This window comes from Peromyscus californicus, unplaced genomic scaffold (genome assembly GCF_007827085.1).
Source record: "Peromyscus californicus insignis strain IS unplaced genomic scaffold, ASM782708v3 Scaffold_11__1_contigs__length_118956290, whole genome shotgun sequence".
Lineage (NCBI taxonomy): Eukaryota > Metazoa > Chordata > Mammalia > Rodentia > Cricetidae > Peromyscus > Peromyscus californicus.
Window position 1 is genome coordinate 38,429,289 of NW_026294402.1, and position 16,736 is coordinate 38,446,024.

The 16,736-nt window shown below is 49.1% G+C and overlaps 2 protein-coding genes across 2 annotated transcripts in view; one reads left to right on the forward strand and one right to left on the reverse strand.

The window, feature by feature from the left end:
• Positions 1–1,389, reverse strand: part of Cbl (Cbl proto-oncogene) — a 91,278-nt gene extending 89,889 nt beyond the window's left edge. The window contains exon 1 of the mRNA XM_052757785.1: positions 1,038–1,389. Within this exon, the coding sequence (XP_052613745.1) occupies positions 1,038–1,235 (198 nt within the window). The 5' untranslated portion in view covers positions 1,236–1,389. The remainder of the gene's footprint in view (positions 1–1,037) is intronic.
• Positions 1,390–10,055: 8,666 nt separating this feature from the next.
• On the forward strand, positions 10,056–16,568 carry Ccdc153 (coiled-coil domain containing 153). Its single transcript, XM_052757877.1, is given in 8 exon segments — positions 10,056–10,915; positions 11,435–11,500; positions 12,419–12,538; positions 13,251–13,312; positions 13,314–13,344; positions 15,290–15,420; positions 16,382–16,490; positions 16,493–16,568. Coding segments are annotated over 8 exon segments (630 nt in total). The 5' UTR covers positions 10,056–10,845; the 3' UTR covers positions 16,534–16,568.
• Positions 16,569–16,736: the final 168 nt, after the last annotated feature.

Consider the following 16,736-nt stretch of genomic DNA (forward strand, 5'->3'; position numbering starts at 1 on the left):
ACCAAAGAAACCAAGTTTACCCTGGAGGAAATAACACCATTTGCTTCCATGCCAGATCCTCCTAATCACATTTATCTGCAGTAGCGATTTTGAAAAATTAATGAATATGGTAAGAATCAAGGAAACATCGCATTGAATTCGAACAAAATGTTAAGAGATTGTGTGTCCACTTTTAAATACTTGAGCCAACGAGACTATATTATACAGACACAATTATAAGGAAGTAAGGTTCTCCCGAATGACAGGCTTAAAGCGCTAAACATAAAGGGTTAACCCCAGCCCGCACCTGATTCTAAAATGAGTATCAAAGGGGTTCATGAAACAAGCTCAAAGTCAGGTTCCGAAATAACAGACAGGCCCGCTACAAAAATCAAACACTACAGCCCAGCTAAAAGCCACTGAGTGCAGGGAGGAAGTTCTGTACAAGCCAGACTGCAATTGAGCACGCTCAGTCGGGCCACCTTTCGAAAGATAATGGTTCGAACCAAAACTTGCGGTTTAACCCGTGCCCATCTCAGCACCAGCAATGGATTACACCCAACACTCCGCAAGACAACAGAAAACTTAAGCCATCCTTAGCGGTGAAGGGAAGTTCCTTCCCTGCCCCCATTTAAACCCACCTCTTTCTTTGATCTTCGTGTTACATCTTAATGAGAAAAAAACCTATAACCTCACCCAGACCGCAGGCAGTCCGGTCGTCCTGTCCCCTGACCCCAGGTCCCTCACTCACCCAGGGCGAGCGACTCCTCTTCCCACCCGGAGCCCAAGCCCGCAGACCCAACACACATCCCTCAGGCCCACCGCCCAGGGCCCACCCGGCGGCGACCCACATCCCCAAGCTCCTCACCCCCATCGCACTTCCGCCCGGGTGTCGCGGTGACCGGCCCTCCCCCAGCCCCCACCCCATCTTTGTCTGGCTCCCCCACACCTCAACGTTCCCAACTGCCAACGGCAGCCCTCCCTCTCTCCCTCCCTCCTTCCCTCCCCACCGCCCACGCCCACCCGGCGCCGCGCGCGCCCGCCCGCAGGCCGCTCACCTTGTCCATGAGCTTCCAGCACTTCTCCACCATCTTCTTGTCCACCGTGCCGGGAGGGTGCGGGCTGAGGTGGTGGTGGTGGTGGTGGTGGTGCGGCTGGAAGGCGTCCTTCATGAGCCCGATCAGGCCGCCCGCGCCCGAGCCCCCCGAGCCGCCGCCGCCGCCGGCGCCCGAGCTCTTCTTCACGTTGCCGGCCATGGCCAGCGGAGGGTCTGGAGCCCGCTCGGCCGCGAGCGAAGAGAAATGAGCGGGGCGAGAAGGAGGGGCCTCTCCGGCGAGCCACCGCCGGCGCTGGCAGCTGAGGGAGTGTGAGAGGGAGGCGCCCGCCCGGAGGCGCGCCCCTGCGCGAGCGCGAGCGCGGGCGCGGGCGCGGGCGCGGCCTGGCGCAGCGCGGGGGCGCGCGCCGGAGACCGACGAGCCGCGGACGACCGCAGCGACCGCCGCCGCCGCCGCCGCCCCCCCCCAAAACCCCCCAAACTCGCGCGCGAGCTCACGAGCACCCGCGTGCCCGGCAGCTCCCGGAAAGCCTGCACCAAGTTTCCACGCCCACTGCTCCCGCCCCGACCCTCAGGGACGGGGCGTGGTCACCCCGGGGCGGGGCCCAGAGGAAACTCGGCGCCTGCGCCCTCTGCTGGACGAGCGAGGAATGGAAGGAAAGAGGTGGGGTCCAAGGTAGAACCTGCGCACTAGGCAGAAGCCTGGCCGTCCATGTTCTTTGTGGACTGGGCTTGGTGCCTCCAGGGAGTGAGTCATTGTTAGGCTCGGATCAAGACAGGCCGGGATGGAAGGAGCCATCACATCAAGTCTTTTACCCACTCCCGACAAGTGTGGAGGCTGAGTTTAGAGCTATGTGCTTCACATTGTGAGGAAATGGAGAGAGCCAAAAGTTCCCTTTCCACTCCCTAGTGGTTCTATTTTTTGTGGTGCTTGGAATTGAACCTATCACCTAACACATCCTAGACGAGCACTCCACCCACCTTGAGCTATATCCCTACTCCACCATCTTGTTTCACCATGTAGCCCTTGCTGACCTGGGATTTGCTTTGTAGACCAGGGCGGCCTCGAACTCATAGAGATTCACATGTCTCTATCTCCCGAGTGCTGGGATTAAAAGTCTCCTTGGTATTTATAGCCGGCAGAGAATGGGAATTCGGCTGCTACAGCTTTTTGCAGACTGATTAAGCCCCAGAAAGGCTTAATGTTTGGGACACTCGAGGCCCAAGCTCTTCTTTCAGGCCCTTTAACTTTTTTTGAAACATAACTTTCTTTTAATCTTTTTCTTTCTGAACAGTACTTCCGTTTCTGGGAACTGAATATGTATTTAAAGACTGTTGCTCAGCGGAATGCACGCCAGCACGAGGCCCCGCCTACAGAGCCTGTGAGCAGCTGTGAGCATGGCCAGAGGGGTTCTTGCATACGGGAACAGAAATTCAACTCCCAGTCGCTTCCACTTCCCTAATCTCCAGGCTACTTTGGAAGAACTTTGAAAATAGGAACTTCTTTTCCAAAGAAGGAAGTGCCCTGCCTTGATTTGCTAATCATTGGGGTTTTTGTTGTTGTTGTTGTTTTTGTTTTTTCTCCAAAGTCCTGACCTGCCATTAAATACTCAGCTCCTCCCTATATCTGGGTCTTGGCTCTTCCACCAAGCCCTTTAGTGGTAGGTCGCTAGCTTACCCAGTACTTCTTCAAGAGAGGAAAATGTCTCTGAACTCCAGAGCTATTCAGTTCAGTCTCACAACTTTGGTTTGCAAATCAATCACCTTTTTTGTTTGTTTGGTTGGTTGGTTTTGTGTTGAGACAGGTTTCTCTGTGTAGCCCTGGCTGTCCTGGAACTCACAGAGATCCACCTGCCTCTGCCTCCTGAGTTCTGGGATTGAAGGTATAGTGCCACTGTGCCCGGCTACAAATCAATCATCTTTAAGACATTTCTGAATCTTTATAACCATTTCACATCAGTAGACTGCCCTTTGATCAGTTTCTTTGTTTTGTTTTTTTTTTTTTTTTGGTTGTTGTTATTGTGGCGGGTGGGGGGGGGGTTTGGTTTTGGGGGTTGTTGTTGGTTGTTGTTTTGAGACAGCCCTGACTAGAGTTCTGCACCACTACACCCAGCCTTTTATCATTTTCTACCTAGAAAAAAATAAATAAATAAAATAATCTACCAAAGAAAATTTGAGGCAACGCTCTAAAATTATTGTCAGGATTTTGTACGGCCTGTGCCGCCACCCTAGTTTGTTGGCCTTCCTTTTGACTCCCTGGAATAGTGAAACCTTCCTCACTGACACTGTTAGTTCATCTTGTCACTGACAGAAACACACACACACACACACACACACACACACACACACACACACCAAACTTTTGAACCCTCCCCATTGTTACATCTGTAATGAAATTAACAGTCACAATCTTACCTAAAGTTGTATACTACTCCAAGATTCGGGATCCACGATACACAGATCCCATGCTGGATAACTCTCTAAGTCACAAAATACAATAGTTACATTTTCATCACCATCACAGAGTGTATCCCCTCTGCCTGGAGTGTGCTTCTAAGATCCAAATCATTCTTCACAAGTCAGTTGGGCAGGGCAAGCTGCTGCAAGCCTGTCATCTGAGCACTTGGGAGGCTGCAGTTTAGACAGAAGACAGGAGTTGATGCCAACCTGGGTTACACAGGGAGACCCTATCTCAAAACAAACAAACATCACCCAGCTCAAGCATCCCGCAGAGAAAGGTAGTCCTTCACGTCTCTAAATTGCCTTTTGTTTCTTCTGGGGACTGAAACCCAGGCCTCAGATATGCTAGGCAAGTATCAATCCACTGAGCCGTATCACCAGCTCCATTTGTCTGGCTTTATGAGACAGTATCAGTATGTATCCCAGGCAGCACTCAGTCTCATTAGACTCCAGGCTGATTTATAAGCTCACAGAAATTCTCCTGCCTCAGCCTCCTGAGTACTAGAATTACAGGCATGTACCACTATACCTGGCTTATATTTCTCTCTTATGTCACATGACAACATGCTATATACTATCTTGCTAACTTTGGATCTTCTATAGTACCTAGCATTATGTGGGTGCACCAGGGTGTTTTTCAGTTCTAGAGTCAATAAAGTACAAGGTAGTTCTATGAACCTCTCTCTCTCTCTCTCTCTCTCTCTCTCTCTCTCTCTCTCTCTCTCTCTCTCTCTCTCTCTCTTTCCCCCCTCCTTCCCTCCCTCTCCCTCTCTCTCTCCCTCCCTCCCCACCCCCACCCCGTGTGTATGTGTGTGTGTCTGTCTGTCTGTCTGTCTGTCCGTCCTATGGGTTCACAAGCTTGTCTAAATGTACAATATACATCTCCAGCTTGGTTTAAGATTTCCAATCTGGAGCAGGGTGGTTGTACTGAACGCCTTTACTGCCAGCACTCAGGAGGCAGAGGCAGATGGATCTCTAACTTTGAGGCCAGCCTGGTCTACAAAGTAAATTCCAGGACCTCCAAGGCTACACAGAGAAATCCTGTCTTGAAAAACCAAATAATAATAATAATAATAATAATAATAATAATAATAATACTTCCAATCTGAAGCTGGGAATAATGGTGTAGGCCTTTAATCCCAGTTTTTTGGGTGGCAGATGCAGGCAGAGCTTGGTAAGTTCAACCTGGTCTATATAGTGAGTTCCAGGGCAGGCAGTGTAATTGGTTGTTTTAACTCTATGGCTCTTTGGGGGGCCCACCACCCCCCTCCCAAATCAATCACACACGGAGGTTTATACTTAATTATAAATGCCCAGCTTTAGCTTGGCTGGTTTCTAGACAGCTTTCTAAACTTTAAATTATCCCATCTACCTTTTTCCTTTCTCTATTTCTGTGTATCTTACTTTCACTCTTACTCCGTGGCTGGCTAAGTTGCTCAGTGGCCGGGTGGCTGTGTGGCTGGGTGGCTGGTTGGCTGACCCCTAGCATCCTCCTCTCCTTGTTCTCTTGCTCTTTCTTTTCTCCTCCCAGATTTCTCCTTCTATTTATTCTCTCTGCCTTCCAGCCCTGCCTATCCCTTCTCCTGCCTCAGTATTGGCTGTTCAGCTCTTTATTAAACCATCAGACATTTTAAACAGGCAAAGTAACACAGCTTCATAGTTAAACAAATGCAACATAAAAGACTGCAACACATCTTTGCATCATTAAATACATGTTCCACAGCATAAACAAATGTTACACATCTTAAAATAATATTCTACAACAAGGCAGGTCTACAGACTTAAAATAATATTCTACAACAAGGCAGGTCTACAGAGAGAACTTCTCTCAAAATAAAAATAATAATAAAAAAAAGATTTCCAATCTGTGTTGTCTTCAGTAAAGTCTACATGGAGTGGAATTATATAGCACACATTTTGTTTCTACTGCGGCAGGCTATATTTCTGTTTCTTTTTTGGGGGGGCGCACGGGGGGGTGGGAGTGGGGGGGGTGTTTGTTTTGTTTCATACAACAATGTAAGAGTTCACTGAGACAGAAGCACCAGCGCTGAATCATCAGGAGGAGACAAATTGGTGAAATTATTAAGGCCACTCCACGTAGTTAAAAGGGAGGTTTATTTTGTGGGGTAACTTACAAGTGAAGGGATAGGTTACAGAGTCTGGGAAAGGTGTGGCGCAGTCCAGCGGTGTTCTGTGGAGAACTCTGCTCCATCTACCTCCAGCGTCCAGGGTCCAGGAACCAAGAGAGCTCTCCCATCTGGATCTCGGGTCTTCAGGGGTCCTCTCTCGGCTCCGCCTTGTAGGCATGACAAGTTACTGAAGCCTCAAAGGGGGTGGTATTTCCAGGTCAAAGCTGGAACGGCTACCCACTACAAGACAGCTGTTTTTTTTTTTTGTTTTTTTTTTTTTTTTTTGGTTTTTTGAGACAGGATTTCTCTGTGTAGTTTTGCGCCTTTCCTGGAACTCACTTGGTAGCCCAGGCTGGCCTCGAACTCACAGAGATCAGCCTGCCTCTGCCTCCCCAGTGCTGGGATTAAAGGCGTGCGCCACCACAGCCCGGCAAGACAACTTTTTAAATTCCAGCAAAACTCTGATTTGTGCTCATTAAGTGCTTGCTAGAATTGACTTTATTCTCAGTACCACCAAGAGCTGCACTCAATCCCCATGTCCTCTTTATCCCAGAATTCGCACTGCTGGTTTATATGGAGGCTGCCAACTCTCCCCTAACCATGGGAAAGGTAGAGCATCCATCATGATGTTTTGACCTTGACCCTTCCTGCCAATTTCCTGGTAGAAGCATAACATTCACAAGGAACAAAAGACAGTGACCCAAACACTGGAAGCCTACACCATCCCCCAGGCAGGGGTCAGCAGTGCCATCCTTGTCTTAGAGAGCCCGATACCTCTTAACTCTCATGTGTTCAGCAGAGAAGTGGCCAAGAGCCTAGAAGCTCTTGTCCCCAGAGGGAAGCCAAGAGAGGAAAGGAAGACCCACACTATGCTTTATATTTTTTTAATGGCTCAAAATCTATCCCAGATAAGATGGACACAATTTCCTAGTTTCAGAGATTTGAGAGCCACACCCTGGATTGCGGTAGCCTTTGCTGCCCATTTATATCACCTGGAAGACAGGACCCTCTGCAGACGTACTAATAGAAAAAGCCTCAGGCCAAGGCCTGGGGTTTCACACATATTTGCTTAATCCACACCAATCACATAAAAGAAAAGAAAAGAAAACAAACAAACAAAAAACCAGGATGCAAGGGCCACATCTGAACAGACTTTCTCCCATTAGTTAATGATAATTCTTTTTGTGCAGAGACACGTGCAACAGGGGAAACGTTGATCATCTCTCCATCCTAAGCAACTGTTGCTTTCTTTTTTCTTTCCTCCCCGGTTCCGGTTCCATTTGGAGACAGGTCTCACTTTGTTTCCCAGGCTGACACTGAATACTGGATCAAAGGGTCCTTCTCCCAGAGCCTCTCAAGTAGCTGGGACTCCACAGGTGTGTCACTCTGCCCGGCTCACGGTTCCTGGAGGCCAGTGCTGCTCAACCTGTGGGTGGAGACCTCTCTGGGGGTCGGACGACCCTTTCACAGGGGTCGCCTAAGACCATCAGAAAACACTGATATTTACATTACGAGTCATAACAGTAGCAAAATTACAGTTATGAAGTAGCAACAAAAATAATTTTATGGTTGGGGGTCACCACGGCATGAGGAAAGTTGGGAACCACTGCTGTAGGTCAAGGCCATTGGGTCTCTGATCAGGCCATATTTCTTTTTTTTTTTTTTTTGGTTTTTCGAGACAGGGTTTCTCTGTGTAGCTTTGCGCCTTTCCTGGGACTCACTTGGTAGCCCAGGCTGGCCTCGAACTCACAGAGATCCTCCTGGCTCTGCCTCCCGAGTGCTGGGATTAAAGGCGTGCGCCACCACCGCCCGGCTCAGGCCATATTTCTTTTAATATATAAATAAGCAAGAGATCTTCCTTCTTATAAAACTCCTCAAAACTCTTGTCTAGATCACGATGTGGCGGTACACACCCTTAATTCCAACCCTCAAGAAGCAGAGGTAGTTGGAGGCCAACTTAATCTACATAGTGAGCTCTAGACCAGCCAGGACTACACAGTAAGAGCCTGTCTCAAAAATCAAACAAACAAAGCCCTCCTGGATAGATCTTATTCAAAGGAAGACAGGAGCCAGCAAGATGGCTCAGTGGTAGGTGAAGGTGCTTGCTGCCAACCTTATGACCTGAGTTCAGTCCCCACGATGCACAAGGAAGAAGGAGAGAATCAACTCCCACAAGTGGTCCTCTGACTTTTACATGTGCTTTACAGTGCGCGCGCGTGCGCACACACACTACATGTAATACAAATTTTAAGACTCGTGTTTATTAGTTATAATAATCTGCCTGTGTGTGTGCACATGGGTGAGTCTTCTGGAAGAGCAGCAAGTGCCCTTAACTACTGAGCCATCTCTCCAGCTCCCAAAAAGTCTTTAACAGAGAAAAATAGATATACTGAAATGATATTTCTTATCATCGATTCTAAGCTGAAGTCAATGAAAAGAAAAGGAAGAATGGACCTTTTTCTCACAGTTTTATTCGTAAATATGTCTTTATTTTATGTGTTTTCTGAATATGTTCTAGAAATGGGTTGAAATGCTGAACACAATGCCATCCTTCTTCTGGGTTACGTTGGGACCAGTTCGTCACGTGACAGGTGGCACTCTTTTTTACTCCACTTCACCTTGACCTCAAACCACATCCTGATTCTGCACCTGAGAGTCAGCTGACTGAACATATTTGTGAAAATAAATGCTCTTCTAAGGCCTGAGGTACGGCTTGCACCCTGTCACTTCTATCCTCGACGTGCCCTTCCAAGCACCAACATGAGTGACACAGTGACACGGTGGAAGAAGTCCCAAACACGCTCCTGGTGCAAAGGAAAGGGCAGGAACTCTCGGTGTACTCCAGGGCAGGAAGAGGAGACTCTAAAGGAAGAATAAATGAAAACATGGTGGAAATGAGAACAAAGATGTTCTCCATATCCGGGAAGCCAGCGCAGCCTCACCAGCCCCAAGTTCCATGGGTTGTAAGCATCACAGAGACAGGTTCGACTCTTCTCTTTAATCTATAAAATGTCCAGAGCAGGGCGGGAGCCATGATTCAGCAGTCAAAAGCAAGCGCTGCTCATGCAGGGAAGCTGAGTTTGGTTCCCAGAACCACGATGATGGGCTGCTCATCTGTAACTTCAACTCCAGGGGCTCCATGCTCCCTTCCAGCCTCTTTGGGCACTGCACTCACAGGCACAGGCCCACACACATCTAGCATAATGAAAAATTAAAATTAAAAATCGTTTCTAAGATATCTAAAGTGTCATGGGGTTAAATAATCATGGATTGACCTTCGGCTTGCTCTTCACAGGTGAGAGATTTACTCCCACATCTTACACCCATTTCTGCAGTTTTTGCTTCTGATAATATACAACTGACCAAAATGTAAGGGGCTGGGACACACAGAAGTGCCTAAAAAGAGTCTGTAGAGCCGGCGGTGGTGGCGCACGCCTTTAATCCCAGCACTCAGGAGGCAGAGCCAGGTGGATCTCTGTGAGTTCGAGGCCAGCCTGGGCTACCAAGTGAGTTCCACGAGAGGCGCAAAGCTACACAGAGAAACCCTGTCTCGAAAAACCAAAAAAAAAAAAAGAGTCTGTAGATCCCATAATCCACAGCGAGGAAGGCTTGCTGCTCCGTTCTAGGTACGATACCATTGTGATGCCCAGTGATGGCATGGTTCCAGGATGGAGCCCTCCCAGCTCGAGGGGGGACAATAGCAAGCTATCTGTCACACTCTCTGCCTACAATCAATTTTTAATCACCCACGAAATGCTAGAAATGCTAGATTTCCCAAAGGGAATCTCCCCCGATATTGCCCAAGAAATACTAAACTGCAAAATTTAGGAGACGCACGTCAAGCAAGTCCACTAGAGGGAGCGCTAACCAACTTTATGCTACAGGGAGCTTGGGGGCTTCTAAACACCTGTCTGCAGAGTAATCTCATAAAGAAATAGGGGGAGTGAGACAATAATTGACTGAAGAGAAAGAAGTCCTGTAAACACATCACTAAAGTCTAGGGCTTTCAGGAGGTACAAAACTTATTCACCAAGAAATTGAAGCTGAGCAAAATTAAATAGCTCAATTCATGACTCTGCCCAATTCATGGCCTCCCCTCTGGGTCAGCATCCTGAAGTCCATGACTCTACTTCTCTGTTCTCATTTCCCTTAAGTGGAAAACTCTCTCGGTTACCTGTGCCAGCGCGTGTTTCCCGCACACACCACAGACAGCCTTTCTGAAGTGGACCTCGAGTTCTTTTTGTTTGTTTTTGTTTTTTGTTTTGTTTTATTTTTGTTTTTTGAGACAGGGTTTCTCTGTGTAGTCCTGGCTGTCCTGGAACTCGCTCTGAAGACCAGGCTAGCCTCGAACTCAAGGAGATCCACCTGGCTCTGCCTCCCGAGTGCTGGGATTAAAGGCATGCACCACCACCACCACCCGATTGGACCTCGAGTTCTAAAGCAAATCATGTCACTGTGTTCAGGAGACCTAGAAATGTAAAGTACCTGTGATGGCTTCTATCCCTGCCTTCCTCTACATCTGTAAAGCACTATTCTCTCAGACTGTACACTCCTAGATTTCTAGACTGGAAAGTCTGCAGATTACAGGCAGTGCCTGTGTAGACATGAATAATAGCTATTCAGCCCCAAGGCCTTTTCTTTAAGGCTTGGTTTTGGAGGTAAGAGGAGAAGCCACCTACAGGACCTTTGTGTGAGCCGATATAGCCCATCCTACCTGCCTGTGAACCCAGTGTTTCCCAGTTGCCTAGACAGCAGGCAGTCTCCAGAAACCCAACACCCCAGTTCTTGGTCCTACCCCTTGGGGAAAGTTTTTCACCCTGGATTGGTTCCCAGGACCCAGGCTCCTCCCTAAGCTCAATCTGCTTGGGACTCTCTTTGTCCTCCCCAAGAAGGGTCATTCCCCAAGGAGACAGACACCACACAAGCAAGAGAGGGTCCTGTAGGTGGGAAGGGGAAGAATAAGCATGCTGGGGAGAGAGAAGGGACCAGGTCCAGAGATTTCTGTCCTCTGAGAGGGCTGACTGCTGCCCACAGAACTGTTCTTCCTTCCAGACCTGCCTCAGTTCCCAGGAGACCAAGAACCGAAGCTTCTAGAAAGCATAAGATATCCTGGGAGACTAGAATCCTGACTGTCCTGAGACTCCTACCGCCACCCAGGAGTCAGGAGAGCGTCTCTGTATACAGACCTACCCAGCAGGTCTTCCCTCCCCCAGGGCAGCAAGGATGCCACCTAAAACCAGAGCGAAGGGGAGAAAAACCGGAGCACAGAAGAAAAAGAAAAATCCAAGTCCCGGTGAGTCACAGTGTGCGTCCATCCGTGACACCAAGGTCCTCAGAGGGAGTCCAGCCCTCTGGGCAACAAGATGGAGTGCGTTTGTTTGGGTTTTGTCTTTTGTCCTTTTGACACAGGGTCACTATGGGACCCAGGCAGGCCTCGAACCTATCTTCCGACTCAGTCTTCCTAGTGCTGGGGTTACAGGCCTTGCCACCCCACTTGGGTAGGGTGAAGCTTTCTCGTCCTCCTCTCCAGAGCCTCGGGTCCAGATTCCACGGGGCTGAGGAAGTGGAGGATGCCTCCCTCCCAGATTCCCCCTGGAGCCCCGCCTAGCTCTTGACCTTCACCCTGTTTTTCACCCTTATTTTGAGCACCCACCGGGTACAGGGCAGTGAAGACTCAGTCGTGAATTTGTAAGATTTTGCCATCAGGCATCCCTCCTCCAGCGATCTCCCTCCATCACGCAGGACGTGGGAGGAGGGCCCGGGTGGGACCGAGATCAGGATAACCTAAGACTCTATCATCTTGCCAGGACAGATGCAGAGGCTGAGGCCAGGCACAGGCTGGTGCTGCTGGAGAAGGAGCTGCTTCAGGACCACTTAGGTAAGAAGTCTGAAGCCTCAGGAGGCAGCAGAGACAGAATGCCCTAGTTAGGGTTATTGTCGCTGTGATGAAGCACCATGACCAAATCAGCCTGGGGAGGAAAGGGTTTATTTGGTTTATGCTTCCAAATCACTGTTTGTTACTAAAGGAACTCAAGCAGGGCAGGATCCTGAAGACAGGAGCTGATGCAGAGGCCCTGAAGGGGGGTTGCTTACTGACTTGCTTCACATGGCTTGTTCAGCCTGCCTTCTTATAGAACCCAGGACCACCAGCCCAGAGATGGCACCATCCACAGTGGGCAGGCCCTCCCCATTAATTACTAACTAAGAAAATGCCCTAAAGATTTGCCTATAGTCCGATCTTACGGAGGTGTTTTCTCAGTTGAGGCTCCCTCTTTCTTCTCTGATGACTCTAGCTTATGTCAGGTTGATAATAAACTAGCCACTCAGCACATGGCACCTGGGGGCATTTCTGGGTTCTTGGGGGAACTGGAAGTTTGAACTACGTGCAGGGCTAAACCAAGCTAGCCATTATCTGTTGGCAAAGACTGTGAGGAAGGGCTGGGTAGTGGAGATCAGTGAAAGAAGCTCTTCCTGACCCCCGCACCCCCAACCCCCACCCTCAGTGCTGGGAATGGAACCGCAGCCTCATTCGTGATGGGTGAGTGGTCTACCGTGGAGCTGACCCACAGCTCGGGGAAGCCATTGTCTTTTAGTAGCCAGAATGTGGGAGGAATATTGACTCCTTAGGAATGAAAACCCTATAGGTTCCGGGGGAAGGGGGGCAACTAATAAAGAGAATAAGAAATTGACACCCATCACCAAGTTCCCAGAGGTAAACATAGTTCATGGGGGCTATGGTGATTGATTCTGTGGGACCCACAGTCAGACATGAGCATGGCTCTCACACTGTCAACAGCTCTACAGAGGGATGAGACCCGCAGGGCCAAAGCTTCTGAAGACAGGCTGAAGCAGAGGTTGCAAGGGCTGGAAGCTGAACTGGAACGGGCCCAAAGCGAAGGGAAGGCCACATATGCAGGTATGATTTGATTGACCAGGTGGGCAGGAGACAGGGGCATGGAAGAGGGCAACCAAGAAAGTCGGGAATTCAAGGAAAGGAAGGGGAGTTCTAACTGCTGTAGCCTGTCTCTACCATCCCTGCCTAGGAGGCTCCTGAGAACCTGGCAGAGTGTGGATCACCACAGTCTAGAACGGCTAATGCTGCACGTTTGATAGCTACGTAACAAATGTAGCCACAACCCTTTCTTTCTTTCTTTCTTTCTTTCTTTCTTTCTTTCTTTCTTTCTTTCTTTCTTTCTTTCTTTCTTTCTTTCTTTTGGTTTTTCGAGACAGGGTTTCTCTGTGTAGCTTTGCACCTCTCCTGGAACTCACTCTGTAGCCCAGGCTGGCCTCCAACTCACAGAGATCAGCCTACCTCTGCCTCCCGAGTGCTGGGATTAAAGGCGTGCGCCACCACCGCCGAGTGCTGGGATTAAAGGCTGCTGGGATTAAAGGCCTGTGCCACCACTGCCCGGCTCACAGCCCTTTTCTTTATCTTTGGGAGTGAGTGGGAAGAAGGGCCAGGGTCCCCCTCTTAAGCTGAGGTGTGTGTGTGTGGGGGGGGGGGGGGTCGGTTTCTATCTCCCAAACTTTCAAGGTCTCCCAGGTTTCTCAGTTCTGTTCCTGGAATGAGACTTTTCCCCACTTCATTTCCTTCCTTTGTGCCTCCATCCCAACGGCTCCCACCTCAGAGATGAGTCGCCAGCGTCGGGCCCTGCAAGAGGAGTTGAGAACCAGAAGCAAGCAGCTGGAGGGGGGAAGCGAGAGGTCTTCGGGAACAGCTCGGTAGGCCGCATCACTCACCCTTTCTCTCCCAGGTCACCAAGAAGGCCCAGCATGGAAGAGTGCACGTAGAGTATCCAACTCTAGACGTCTACAATTTGTTGCTTAAATATTAACTAGGGTCACCTTTACCCCAACTTTCCTCTGAACAGAGTTCTGTGGCACAAACCTCTATGCTAGGGGCTGGACTTGGCCTCTAAGAGAGTTGGTTCGGCAGTTAAGAGCACTTGTTCCTACAGAGAACCTGAACCAGCACCCTCACAGTGGCTCACAACCACCTGTTACCCCAGCCCTAGGGGATCTGATGTCCTCTTGTGACCTCCACAGGCACCTACATGGTGTATACACATACACGCAGGCAACACATTCATACACATAAAATAATAACTCTAAGATTTTTTTTTTTGAGATAGGGTTTCTCTGTGTAGCTTTGACACCTGTCCTGGAACTCACTCTGTAGACCAGGCTGGCCTCGAACTCACAGAGATCCGCCTGCCTCTGCCTCCCGAGTGCTGGGATTAAAGGCGTGCACCACCACTACGCGACTGAAAAGAAAATTTTTTTAAAAGCCCTCTAAGCTAGAGGACTGTCACCCCATCCCCCCCTTGGTTTAATCTCCCCAAGTCCAACAGTTACCCCTTCACGGCCTTGTCTGTCCTAAGCGAAACACATTCCTTATTAGTTTAGCTGACTTTTACACCCAAACTATAGGAAACAGTAGATTTAATTGACTTCAGTATCTTCAAAGCCGAGCACGTGCGAGAAGGCCTTAAATTACTACTTGTTAAATCAGTGAATAAACCAATCAGATGAGAAAACAGGTCAGAAGAGGGCATCGGATCCCCTGGAACTCGAGTTAGAATGACTCTGCACCACCAGGTGGGTTCTGGGAACAAACCCAGGTTCTCTGCAGGAGCAGCAGCCCATGCTCTTAACCACTGAGCCATTGCTCCAGTCCCTCCTGAGTCTTGTTATTCCTCAAAAGCCCAAGGTAGCCTTGAACTCACAGTGATCCTCCAGCTTCAGTCTCCTGAGTTGTAGGATTCCAGGTGTGAGCTATCACATCCAAAATATCTTCAGTTTTGCTATAAATATTCATGAGTTGCTTATACAGGCCACGGATTCTGTCTCTAACCTTGGCCTTCTTTCAAATTAAAATTCAACATGTACTGAACACCTATGTCGGGTAGGTGCTTTGTCACCCATTTTCACATTGAAGGGTCACAGCAAACAAGAGGAGCACAGGTCATTTTCCCTCCAAAGATTCTAAAGAAGGGGCTAGAGAGAGGGCCTAATGGTGATGAACACTGACTGCTCTTCCTGAGGACCTGGCTTTGATTTCCAGCACCCACATGGTGACTCACAACTATTATAATTCCAGTTTCAGGGGATCCCATCCAATGTCCTCTTCTGTCCTCCCCAGGCACCTGCATACATGTACATATATACATACACGGGGTGGGGGGGGAGCAAAATAAAATTATTTTAAAAACCAGATATATAATTAAAAGTAAATAAATGAAAATATTTATAAAGATAAAGAAACTGAACCATGTTAGTTGGTACAAGTCTATAATCCCAACCCAGAGAGATAGAGGGAAGAAGATCTGGAGTTCCTTAGCTACTTGGAGAGTTTAAGGCCAGCCTGGGCTACGTAAGACTCTGTCTTAAACAGAACAAAGCCAAAGATTTAAGACATGGAGACCCAGAGATATTGGTCCCACACTGGATATGTAACAAGCACCTGACTTCGGACCCATCTCCTGTCTCAAAACAGCTACTCATTCTGCCGTACCTCAGTGAGTCCTTACAGAGACTTCAGGAAAGTTGATGATCCTGGGAGTCTGTACTGTCCTCTGTCAAGGTACCCTTTTTAGGTACCTTTGGTTACTGCTCTTGCTATAGTGTCACCGTCCTGTCTTCTTTATCTTCCTGCCCTGCTCCCTAGAAACATGTCAAAGGGAGGCTAAGGCAGCGAGGGAAGAGGCGGAGCGAGCCCTCAGAGAGCAAGATGAAACCCTGGCTCAGCTGCGTGGCCACGTGGCGAACATGGAGGCCAAGTATGAGGAAATCTTGCATGTAAGCACCATTCCCTGGAGGCCATCTTCTCAGTATCCCATAACCCTCCATCCCTTTGCCCCCAACTAGTGTGATGACCCACAACCCAAGGAAGCCATGCTCTAAGTGTAAGCAGAAGACACAGCCATTGACAGAGCCAGTGACTTGTAATCCCATACGTGAGTGGCTAAGGCATGAAGATTTCGAGTTGAAGGTCAACATTGGCTACAATGTACTATGTAGCTGCTACATAGTGAGACCTAGACTCAAAATAATCAGGGGCTTGGGGTACAGGTCAATGGTAGAGCTCCAGCCTAGTATGCAAGGCCATGGGTTCAATCCCCGCCCAGACAGGGGAGGAGGGAAGTAGGAAGAGGAGTCGGGAGAAGAAGGAGCAGAGAAAGAAAGGAGTGGCATGAGCTTGTAATCCTACTATTCAGGAGGCTGAGGCAGACGGATCATAGGTTCAAGGCCAACCTAGGTACAGAGTTCAAGGCCAGCCTAGGCGGTATAGTAACAGACTCTATCTCAAAACAAAAAGTAAAAAGAGGGGTTGATGTACAGCTCAGTGGACAGGGTACTTGCCTAGAATGTGTGAGGCCTTAGGTTCAATCCTGAGTGTTGGAGAGAGAGAGAGAGAGAGAGAGAGAGAGAGAGAGAGAGAGAGAGAGAATGGGCAGCCAGGCATGGTGGTTCATGTTTACAAACCAGCACTTGGGAAGCTGAGGCAGGAGAATTCTGAGTTCAAAGCCAGCCTGGGCTACAAAGCAAGGGTATCTTATGGAAGGAAGGGAGGGAGGGAGGGAGGGAGGGAGGGAGAGAGGGAGGAAGGAAGGAAGGAAGGAAGGAAGGAAGGAAGGAAGGAAGGAAGGAAGAAAAAGAAAAAGAAGCCATTGGCAAAGAACTATTACCAAGCTGGGTAACCTGAGGCAACACTCACCCCTCCCTCTCTTCCTGGGAGCTGAAGGCTTGGTGTCCACAGGGCAGCCTGGACTGTCTCTTGGCCAAGCTGAGAGCTGTCAAGCCTCAGTGGGATGCAGCTGTGCTGGGACTCCACACCAGGCACAAGGAGCAGCTCCGTCAGTTTGGTCTCAACCCCCTGGATCTTTGAGGCCATTGGCCGCTAATCTCTGAGGCCCAGCAATAAAGCAACTTGATGTAGAATTCAACGGAACTGTGGATTGTGGCCTTTGGCATTGAGGGCTCTTGTGGGGACATCTATGTTCTGGGCTAACCCATTGTCCTACTGTCCTAAACACGATAAGAAATGAACAAGGTTCTAAACCCTCTCCCACAGAAACTAAAGCCTGGAGCACCTTCGGTTCCTTTAAACTACC